This window comes from Sorghum bicolor, chromosome 4, assembly GCF_000003195.3.
Source record: "Sorghum bicolor cultivar BTx623 chromosome 4, Sorghum_bicolor_NCBIv3, whole genome shotgun sequence".
Taxonomy (NCBI): Eukaryota; Viridiplantae; Streptophyta; class Magnoliopsida; order Poales; family Poaceae; genus Sorghum; species Sorghum bicolor.
The window spans coordinates 51,939,899-51,952,053 of NC_012873.2; the positions used below are offsets into that span (position 1 = coordinate 51,939,899).

A 12,155-nucleotide genomic window follows, 5' to 3' on the forward strand; every position below is an offset into this window, starting at 1 on the left:
ACGTGGGCCACGACAGCCCACCCCTTTGCATAAGAGGTAGGCCCAGTTGCTGTATTCATTATTGGGCCAAAAAAACAAGGCGTATACAGCCGTTTGACTTGGTGGCATAGGCTAGGCCGTATATAAGTGTATAACTGATGCGGCCCGAGTTAGCAGCCTATATCAACATGAAGTGGGCCGGACCGAAAACATTGAAGCAGGTTTAAAATATGCGTCAGTTTAAATCAGGGACACTACGCTAATCACGAAAGAAAATTGAGATGAAGCATGCATATGTTGCAGAAGCTTTTCACGTAGAGGCCACAGCTTGCTTACAGGCGTTGCAGAGGGCAGCTGATTTGGGAATTCGGAGGGTGATGTTGGACAGAGAGTTCTTTCTTGGTAAGCCTTGTTTAGTTTTTAATTTTTTTTTTGCAAAATAGACACTGTAGCACTTTTGTTTCTATATTGTAATTGATAAATTTATCTAAACATGAACTAAGTATGTTTAAAAGATTCGTCTCACAAATTACAGTCAAACTGTATAATTAGTTATTATTTTTATCTATATTTAATGCTTCATACATGCACCATGAGATTCAATGTGACGGAAAATCTAAAATTTTTTGCAAAATTTTTTTGAAACTAAACAATGTCTTAATAAAAAAAAGTCTTTTTCTACCTGCACGCGCATGTCACACTCGCACTCTGACATCAAGGTGCGTGCACAATGTCCTTAGGCCTACGATGTCTACAATCACCTGAATGCTGCAATGAACCATGTCGGTTTGCCTGCTGATTCGTCGGTGCAAGTGCCTACATAAATATCTTGTTTGGTAAACCTTACACTAAATAAGTGAGGTTTTGAGCTTGACTTCAACCATTTCAAACTGTAACTACCACTTTTTATGATATATTCGTAAATTATGGTAAATATATAATTGATAGAAACAAAAGACAACTACTGGTACCATTTCTGAACATCCAAATTGAATAGATAAAATGTATAATTTACAGTCAGAGTTTGTATTAAAAGAATTTGAACCCATAACATGTTTCTTGTAAGATTGTAAGCCCAAAAAATACGGACGACTATTACACCTTGTTTAGATGTCTGCATTGAGGCCATGGTATTAGAATTGGAAGCAAACACAAATTCCACATGTTTGGATGGTCTTGGCACTGGAGTTTAGAAAGCGGACTTGTTTCCACGCGGCATTACCTTCACCTAGCGTGCCCCTGAAGCAATACCAAGCCAAAAACCCTCTGTATTCGCTGGAATTGCATCCCCCCCAACTCTACTCTGTCCCATCGCAGCCGGTCCCTCCATCGTCCTCGCGGAGCTCCTCCCACCCCCTCGCGCGCCCCCTCTGCACTACCTCTAAATCCACTCCGCCCTACTTGTTGAAGCCGGCCCCTCTGCCCTACTCTTCTCCAACTCCGGCTCCACATCCCCTGCAACGCTCTGCTCTCCTCGGCGGCCACCATCAGCGTTCATCAAGTTCCCTCCTCAGATCCACCGAGACTTGTGGTGAGGCAGCTCCCTCCTCGGCGCTGATGTCGAGTTCCCTTCTCCCCCATTACTGCTTCTCCCCTGTCGAGCTCCCTTCTCTCCGTCATCGCGTGTTGCGGTGAGCGTCCTTCCTTAGATCTGCAAGGGCCTGCAGCGAGGGAGCTTCTTCCTCAGCTCCACTAGGTACATCGATGGGAGAACTCATTCTCAGCTTTGTCGTGCTGTGGTTGGCACAGCTACCGCCGGTGATGGGAGGAGGAGCGGCGTTAGGGCTGGATTGCAGGTGCAGTTGAGAAACGATGTGTATTTGCCAATTCCCTTGTAAGAACCACTCAAACATGAATCGGTATTTGCCATGCCATTAGATTCCAACTAGCAATATCAGCTGGATCCAAAGACCAGAATTGGTTTTGTAATCGATTTCCAATGCTAGTCTGATTTGGTATTGGAACCCAATTCAATTTCAGTAGCTCAATATCTACATTCAAACGGAGCCTTATGTGAGATTAAGCACAATGTTGGCTCAAGCAAGATGATACTATAGTCGCCTAGCGTTCATCTCATCAAAAATAAAAAGAACCAATAGAACACGCAGATGTCAGGGTGCGTGACTTCGTGCACAATGTCCGTTCGCATGCGCACTTTTAGCAAACGATATCCACGTCACCTCGATGCTGTAAACTTGCAATGATCCATGTCCGTTTGCTTTCTGTGTTTCTGAGACAATAGCAATTAGCAGCCTCTGTCGGTGGCCCAGTGCCTCTATTGGTACTCGCCCCGTTAAAAAATCGTATTTTTTCTAAGCCAGTTAAATTAATCTTAAGTTTAACCAAAAATATATAAGTAAAAAATTACTAATATTTGTAATACTAAATAAATATGCTTTTTACAGTCCAACTTTAAAAAATTTGACTGTCTAAATTTAAGTTCAAAGCTTCACATAAATTCTGCCAAGTACTATGCATGCACACTACACGTCTACACGTTTCTTGTTTTGTGACTGGAAGTCCGTCCGGGCGTAAGGTTGTGACTTGTAAAGCCCAAGGAAAACAGGCGATTATTAGCGAGACTAGGCACGATGTATGGCTCAACCGCTCAAGCAAGATGAGCGTATAGTCACCTCGCGTTCATATCAAATTCTCAAACAAAAAATTAAAAGAAACGATAGCACACGTCGAAGTCAAGGTGCGTGCAAAATGCCCGTTTACATACACATTTTTAGGAAACGATATTTATGATACCAAATAAGTATTACTATAAGCTTTAGTGTATTTTTATGATAAACCTATTTAATTAACGGTGTAAGTGTTAATATTGTTTTCTATACAAACAAACACAGTCAAATTTGAAAAATTCAGACTTAATACTCTACACTATAAATTTGAGATGGAGAGAATAAACTGTTTGGTACAACTCCTTGCAGCTCCAACTCCTTCACTCTACAATACTTGTAGAGACACTATAGCAAAGAGCCAGTGAAGCTGCAAATCGTGGCCCTTCAGCTCCTCTTCTTTGTAATTCGTTTTTTTGTCTTGGGAAACAAAACATCTCCTTGCTACAGTGGTAAACAGTGACGCTACAGTGAATGGAGCCATGCCAAATACAGCTTTACATAAATTCTGCCACGAGTACTTTGCACATTAAGCAAGGGTGGGCCTAGTGGTATTTTTGCTGATCAATGGTATCCAAGGGTACAAGTACAACCAATTATACATGTTCAGAACTAGAGTTGAATCAATCCTCTATTTTTTGATCTTCCGTAATTTTGAATACACGATCTTCAAATCTTGACCCCACCTTTGACACTAGGGACCGTGGTGGGCGTTTTCCCTTTTCTGCAGCGGGCAAACGCGTCCGCCACGACCATAAGATCACGGTAAATCGTGGCCACTTCCGTGGTGGACGACTGTGACCGCTGCAGTTAATCTATTAACCGCAGCGGGCAACGTAAAGAGCCCGCTACGGTTAATTCCCATTTACCGCAGCGGGCTTTTAACGTTGCCCGCTGCGGTTAATAGATTAACCGCAGCGGGCGCTTTATGTTGCCCGCTACAAATATTGCTATTAACCGTAGCGGTCTCCTTATGTTGCCGCCACGGTTAAAGTGTTTTTAAATAAAAAACACTTTTGCAGAACCATTGCTGCATATGTATTTTAAACAATTTACAAATTCCAGAATCTAGATTTCATTTCAGAATCTAAGTTTCATCGCAACTGGACGAATCAACTTCTTCGCACGGTAGGTATTTGCGGGGACCTTGTTACCTGTCGGGTACGTGGTAGCAAGAAACTTAACAGCTCATTGAAACTAGTATCAGACCAGCCATGTCGGGCCTTCATCATCAACATGTGGAGGTTGAACCGGAGCACCGTGCACTCCTTTGGACAATCGCCGCCGTCCTTATACAGTGGATCAAGTGCAGCCTGCTTCATCTCCCTGAAATTTTCCAACCACTTCGGGGAGCCATACACAACGTCGTCTTCATGGATGTGGCTGACTAAACGCTCGATCACCTCGATATCCTCGGGTTCCTGCACGGTTGAAAGGTCCTAATATGGCTCGAGGGGGGTGAATAGCCTATTTAAAAATTCTACAAACTCACTAGAGCAAGAGGTTAGTAAATAACAAAGCGAAGCTTTTTGCTCTAGCTCTAAAGTGGTGTTTGCAAGCCACCTATCCAACAATTCTAATTGATATAATCACTAGGCACACAAGAGCTATGTCACTACTTACACTAGAAAGCTACCTAGAGTTTCTATACAAGTAAGTAAGCTACTCTAGTTTGTGGGAATGTAAAAAGGAAATGGTTTGATCTTTATACCGCCGCGTAGAGGGGATGAACCAATCAATAATATGAAGTCCAATCACCGGGAGAAATCCAATCAACAAACACAATGGAGACACATGATTTTCTCCTGAGGTTCATGTGCTTGTCGGCACGCTACGTCCCCGTTGTGTCGACCAACACTTGGTGGTTCGGTGGCTAAGAGGTGTAGCACGAACCTCGTCCTCACTAGGACACCACAAGAACCTACCCACAAGTGAGGTAGCTCAATGACACGAGCACTTTACTAGAGTTACCTTTTGGCTCTCCGCCGGGGAAGGTACAAGACCCCTCACAATCACCGGGAGATGGCCACGAACAATCACCAACTTGTGCCGATGCTCCTCCGCTACTCCAAGCCGTCTAAGTGGCGGCAACCACCAAGAGTAATAAGAAAACCGCAGCTAGAACGATCCCCAAGTGCCACTAGATGCAATCACTCAAGTAAATGCACTTAGAATCACTCCCAATCTCACAAAGATGTTTAATCTATGAAGGAGATGAGTGGGAGGTGTTTGCTTAGGCTCACAAGGATGTCAAGTATGTTAGAATGCCAAGAGAGTAAGTCCTAAGCCGGCCAACAACTATTTATAGCCCCTCAAACAAATAGAGCAGTTGGCTCTTTCACTGGGCGAAATACGGGGTCACCGGACGCTCTTAAAGGGGCACCAGACGCTCAACACTTGCGTCTGGTGCTCCAACGTCAGCCACGTGTCGCCTTTTCAAACTCTCGTGTCAGAATCTAACAGTCACCTGCAGTGCACCGGACGCACACCACCGGACGCTCCAAGCTGCGTCCGATGCTCAACGGACTTAAACTCAGAGAGCTCTGCAAAATGCTCAGGGCACCGGACTCACACCACCGGACGCTCCAAACTGTGTCCGGTGCCTTACCCTAGCTGGGCCAGGCACTGTCTGCACCGGACGCTCAAACTCAGCGTCCGGTGCTCCAGAAGCCAGCGTCCGGTCCCGCGACTACTCCAAATTTCCCACCGGCGCAATAGAAAATATGCACTTCATTTTCTCGAAAAGCGCCGAATCCTGCCTCGCAAGCTCGGCGGGAGGGAGAGAGGAACCCATCCTCTCTCTACCCTTCAAACTCCACCTCCTTCTCAAAGTGTGCCAACACTACAAAGTGTAAACCAACATGTGCACGTGTGTTAGCATTTTAACAATCATTTTCTTCGAAGGAGTTAAGTTAGCTCACTAGGTTCTAAATGCATGCACATGAATAATGACACCTAGTGGCACTTGATAACCGCTTAGCCAAAGAATTCCTCTCTTTATAGTACGGCTATCTATCCTAAATATGATCACACCCTTTATGGTGTCTTGATCACCAAAACCAAAACCCTAAGCAATACCTTTGCCTTAATCTCCATAGGGTTTTGTTTTTCTCTTTCTTCTTTTCCAAGTTGAGCACTTGATCATCTTGTGGTCATCACCATGATCATCACTTGCTCCAACACTTGGCATGTACCAACCTCATTGAGTCTACACACACTTAGTATAGAGGTTAGTACTAGGGTTTCATCAATTATCCAAAACTAAACTGGGGCTTTCAACGGTAGCCGCCTCGCCATCTGCAACACCATTTGCCATCTCCCCGAGTATATCCTCCACCGTGATGTAATCACGAGCACTGTCATTGTTGCCACAGGTAGGCCCTACAGTCGTTGGAGATGAGATGGGCGCTCTAGCAGGTTCTTGGTTTATGGTTGTCGACGCCGAGCTCAAACCAGATGCATCGCCACTGGGGTCCACTCTTTCACCGTGATGAGTCCAGACTGTGTAACCCTCCATGAAACCAAACCGAATCAAGTGAGACTGCACCGTACCGTCGTTCGTGAAGGCTGTCAGGTTCTTGCAGTGAGAACATGGACATATGGTTGTCGTCCGCTTCGATCTCTCACGGTGAGCTTTCGCCGCGGCAATAAACTTCCTCACTTCAACAAGGTACCGCGATCAAGCACCCGATTCATCCCGTACATCCATTCCGACCTATCCATCTCGTGCCTGCGAAGAAGGTTTCATATGCATCCATTAAGAATCTAGACAAAAAACACAACTTTCTCTCTCCTCCATGAAACTAGATCTAGATCTAGCTATATATAGACATAGAGGAGGCTCAAAAGTGAGAGAAAGAGGAGAAAGAGGGGAGGGAGCTCCTATGTACCTCTTATGATGTCCTACTCCACCAAATCAAAGTTCTAAACCACAATTCAATTGTTTGGTCAAATTTTACGGCAAAACCACTCCCCCCACGATTTGGAAGAGAGCAGCCGTGAGGAAGAAGAAGAGGGTCGGTTGGCTGCTATTTATAGTGCCAACGAACTACCAAAGCGGTCAACATAAAAAGCCCGTTGCGGTTAATGTTAGTTAACCGCAGCGGGTATCTTTAACTGCCCGCTATGGTAAATGCATTAACCGTAACGGGCAAGTTACGACGCCCGCTGCGGTTAATAAGATTAACCGAAGCGGGCCACTTATATTGCCCGCTACAGTTAATCGTTTACCGCTGCGGGCGTTTCTGTGGTCGGTAGTGTTGGTGTGCGGTTGAATAACCGTGGCGGGCGAAAACTGTGCCCCCCCCCCCCCCACGGAGGTGAAAATGGGCTCGTTGCGGTTAATCAATCTTCTAGTAGTGAGTTTATATCATATTGATAATTTTTATAAACTTGATAACTCAAGGTAAAAGAATATTTATGGGGAAATAGACTTTCTTTTTAAGGCAGGGCAAGTATGGCAATCTTCTAAAATGAGGTGACTAATCTTATGACCATAATTAATAATCTTTGATCTCTTTACAGGAAACACAGTAGTACAAGTTCTTCCGCCTAATTATTAGTCCAAGCTAGCGCACGTGACACTGCTAATTCAGTCCATCGATCTAAATTTTTGTGCTGGGTTAAGGCGCTGCTGCCTCCTGATATGTGGCTGGCGAGCTGTCACTGTCGACTCTTACCGTGCCATCCGCCATGCATAGGATCTGCTATTGAACGATGTGACGCGTCGCCTAAATGCCACTTTATTTTAGGCCCTTGCCCTCCCAAAATTTTTTCATCCATCCCATCGAATATTTAGACATATGCATGAAATATTAAGGCCTTGTTTAGTTCACTCTGAAAACCAAAAAGTTTTCAAGATTCTCCGTCACATCGAATCTTGTGGCACATGCATGAAACATTAAATATATACGAAAATAAAAACTAATTACACAGTTTAGCTGGAAATCATGAGACGAATCTTTGATTCTAGTTAGTCCATGATTGGATAATATTTATCACAAACAAATGAAAGTGCTACAGTACCGAAAACTTTTCACTTTTCGGAATTAAACAAGGCCTAAATGTACATAAAAAAATAAACTAATTACACAGTTTGGTTGAAAATCGCGAGACGAATCTTTTAAGCCTAGTTACTCTATGATTAGCCTTAAGTGCTACAGTAACCCACATGTGCTAATGACAGATTAATTATGCTTAATAGATTTGTCTTGCAGTTTCCTGACGAGCTATATAATTTATTTTTTTATTCGTTTCTAAAAACCTATACCGATATCCTTTCGACACATGCGATGTGCTACCCAAAAACTTTTTATCAGCAATCTAAACAAGGCCTTAATGTATCGTATGTGTGCTGTACAGGAACGTAGTTTTTTTTTATATGTAAAATACAGTAGCGTAGTTTGGTGCTTTGCCCTGGACGCGTTCATCATGTACTGTGTAATAAAAACGGAGGGGGTACTACTCTTTAGTCGTCATTATTACATGTACCTACATTTTAGGATAACTAGCAAAAGTGCCCGTGCGTTGCAACGGGTGAAAATGTATAGTGTCATCGGAAATTTTGACATCTATGTGTTGTTTTATCTTCAAAGCTATTGTTTTTATTGCACTCAATGCTATGATACAAGGTATATATAATAATTTTGAAATCAATATAATTTCTTGTACTTAAGTAATCAATTGTATCTATGCTACTACATACCACTGAATTTACATAGTGTATAAACACTTGATTGTGCAACTTTTTTGTTAAAGTCGAGACCAAAAGCACACAATTAATCAATGGAGAAGCATAATACCCTCTTTTTTACTTTATTTTTTCTCTTCGTTTTTTTTGTCTTTGTTCTCATTCTTATCTGCTAGCTCAGATTTAGAGCCACGTGGCCTCATCCACTCGCACCCTAAGGCGAACATGGAGCCCTAACGGATTGATGGTGACAGCACCCTAGTGGCCACGGAGTCCTGGCGCGACAATGCCCTAGTACCTCCGTGCGATGGCGTCCTGGTAAGTCCATGAGACGGAGCCCCGGTAGCCGCACGTGTCAACGACATCTTGGCAACCTCACTCGTGTCACCGTATCCTCTCTCCTCGATTTCACCCCACATCATCTCACATATTCTCGTCTTGGTCTCGCTCACGTCGCCATCTTGTCAGGTTGCCCCTTCGTTGCCCAACCTCACCATGGTCTCGCGTGCTATGCCATCATCGTTCCGGCCACAACATCTTTTTGCTCCGCATTGCCTAAGATGATATGGTGCCGTGCTTATATAGTTTAATTGGTGTTCAAATTTAACCCAATTTGTATTCAGTCTATTTATTAAGATATAGATTAGATTAGTTGATAAAGTTTTTTTATTTTTATTTAGGAGAGAAAAAACTAAAAAAACAACGAAACCATATATAGGTATAGATAAGATTAGATAGAATGTAAATTATGTAAGATTTTACTCATCAATTACTTATATTATAGATTAGAAAAGGATAAAAATTTTAAACACCCTTAGTATTCTATATGTTATTTATTATTTTATTTTAATATAAAATTAGGGAAAAAGAGAAACCAGAAAGGGGATCAGGATAATGTCTTTCACGGGAATTTAATCTCATAGACTTTTTTTTTTGCGGAAACCGTTCCCACAGAGAATTAAGAACGCCAAATTATTTTTCCCGAGAGTCCATGCCAAAACCGAGCTACCAACAAAAAGGAGGAAATTTTGCTTTGGTTTGATAGAGTTTGATTTGGAGAAGTCTGATTTAAGAGAGAATTCTTTTCTTTGTGTTTGTCTTGTGTCCGATCTCTTCATCCTTGTAAGTAGCTAGATCAAAAAAACTTCAGATCAAAAAAGCGGCAGAAATTTTGCCTCTTTATTATTAGGGATATAGAGATATAGATATAGATATAGATTTAAATATAGATTCTTTCAATTTTCTATTTGTATAATTCTTTCAATTTCCTATAAAGTATTTGGTTTTTCTCTCTGCGTGGTTAAACGGATTAGTTTTGAAGAAAAAAAATCCGGTGATATTGTTTTTAAAAATAATTTTAAATGAAAAAGGAATATAAAATAAAAATAAAAAATGCCCCACAGAGCGGAGACACGCGTTGGGCGGACAAAAGCGGCGCCTTCCACATTCTTCTAGAGCCAGTGAGCCACCCAGTCCAGCGGCCAGTTCCTGCACACCGGATTGCTCCCTAAGACAAGCCCAAATATGCGACCATAAGCAAACCGCACCCGAGCGGCCCGGCCCAAACACGGATCAGACTCCAATTCCCCAAACCACACCCGAACGACAACAGCGACAGCGGCCGGAGCTCGGCGGCGTCCCCGACCTCGCCGGTGGCGGGGGCGAGGAGGCGCAGTGCGCCACGCGACGGGTGGTGCAGTACCGCTGCCACACGGAGGAAATCGAGCTCGGCCGATTCGTCCGCAAGTGCGAGAAGACGGAGCACCTCCTTCGCGACTGCATTAACATCCAATTCGATTTCTTCCGGTCTTGCAGTCTACTGATCCACCTGATCCAATTGGCGTGGTGCAGACAGCCGGGATGGAGAAAGGAGCCTCGGAGGCGTCGCCCCTCTGCGCTCGCTGCGGCAAGCCCGCTCAACTTCAGTGTGTTTCTCTCTCCTCCCTGGAACATATCGCTCTGCCCGCGATCTGCTGTTGACTTTTTCCGGCCGCGCTTTGCTTGGCACATATCACTTCCTGTCTCCACCAGTGATCTGCTGTCGAGTTTTACCCGCTGCGTTTTGCTTTGACGCCCTACACGAATTCGATTTTGGATTGGGATGGGAGAGGCGCCAGACGGAAGTTTAACCAGACGAAATTTGAGGCTGAAGGCTGCATTTGATTTCGTGTCTGATTTGGAAGTGATTTCGTGTCTGATTTGGAAGAGGAGATTTCTTTTCGTTGACTGGTGGCAGAAAAAATCTATTGGCAGACTGAAATTTTGGCTCTTTATAGATAGGTATAGATAAAAGGACGAAATAAAGCAAATACACAGAAATTAATACATGTTGGTACAATTGACTTCAAGTTTTTGAACAGCTATATCAGAAATTTATTCTCCCACAAGAGAATGAGAATGGGAATGAGACATGGACAAAATTAACAACGTAATTAACGGCGAGTACCCAAAGATGAAATTGCACTTGGCAACCAAGTGGATCATCACTCATCAGTGGATGACATCACACTCACACCTCGACGGCGCATCCCGTGGGCTGCGCGAACTTGAGCGACGACACGGTGTTGTTGCCGCCGCCGACGACGCCGGGGTAGCCGGCGGAGAGCACGGCGGGGCAGCTGACGAAGAGGTGGTAGCTCCCGGAGACCCAGCTGCCGACCTTCCACTTGACGCGGCCGTCGACCTTGACCTGCAGCGCGACGAACCCGGCGTGGACGTCCTGCTTGAGGGCGTCGGCGACGTAGCCGGCGACGGGCACGGACTCGGCCGACAGCACGGGGGACCAGACGGTGACGTCGCGGTGGCCCTGGTACTGCGGCGGCAGCGACACGGGCACCGTCACGGCCTCGTTCTGGTAGGTCACGAACACGTCCAGGCGCTTGTAGAAGATGCCGACGTGCTCGTTGGGGTTGCGGGAGGCCAGCGTCACCTGCGCCGACGCCGTCAGCGACGGGTCGCCCAGCGAGATGGGCCGCCGGAGCTGCAGGTCCTGCAGGTAGAAGGAGGGCTTGGAGGGGCGGAGCGCGAGGTAGATGACCAGCGCGACGAAGGCGACGACGAGGACCAGCGCCAGCAGGCACGACGCCATGCACCCGCAGCACCGACGCAGGTGGTGCTCGTGGCGGTGGTGCTTGTCGTCCTTGCTCATGGCTGACCGCGGCGTGAACTGTGGTCTGTGGCTGTGGGTGTGAGACTGTGAGCAGCTGATGAGCTGAGCTGAGCTTGCTGGGGCTTTCGTTCTGAATGAGTGAGTGAGTGAGTGAGTGGGTGGGTGACTGAGCCGTGCGGTGTAGGAAAGCGTAATGGCTTTTAATTTAAAATCGGTAGTGGCACAACAACCGTGCTATACGCCTACACTAGACAACACAAACACAGCGATGCATGTGCCACTCAAAAGGGATCCGTGCTCGCACAGCACGAATGGACGATTATTGGTTAACCCTCGCTGCAGAGATAGCTTGAGCTGCACAGCCTGCAGCAGAGGAGACTAGCAGAGAAGGGTGTAGCGGAAAGCAACGTCTCAACCGAAGAAGATTCCTCCATCTGCTAATTCGGTACGTACTTCATCCACTGGGCCACCGTGTCTGCCACGGGGACGCCGGGTTTGGGCTTGTGCATGTGCATATGCATATGCATACGCTTTGAGATTCGTGTCCACCTTTGACCTTGCATGAGTGCAAAGGCCGGAACTACACTACACAGGTAAGCTAGCTTGAGATTCACTCAGCCACGCTTGAATTTTAATCCGCGGGGGGAACGGTGGCCGACGGTTGTCCGTTGGGTCCTTCAATCTTTAAGCCGAGTACCTTTAGTTTCCTAGTTTTAATTATGTATATAAACCGTTTGTTTTACATCTTTATTTA

The 12,155-nt window shown here is 45.2% G+C and overlaps 1 protein-coding gene across 1 annotated transcript; it reads right to left on the reverse strand.

The window, feature by feature from the left end:
• Positions 10,539-11,754, reverse strand: LOC8061025 (NDR1/HIN1-like protein 1). The gene has a single exon (XM_002453900.2). The coding sequence runs from the start codon at positions 11,438-11,440 to the stop codon at positions 10,802-10,804; it is 639 nt and encodes a 212-aa protein (XP_002453945.1). The 5' UTR covers positions 11,441-11,754; the 3' UTR covers positions 10,539-10,801.

Coding starts and splice junctions, on each gene's coding strand:
- LOC8061025 (XM_002453900.2), bottom strand. CDS start 11,440: ATGAGCAAGGACGACAAGCACCACCGCCACGAGCACCACCTGCGTCGG.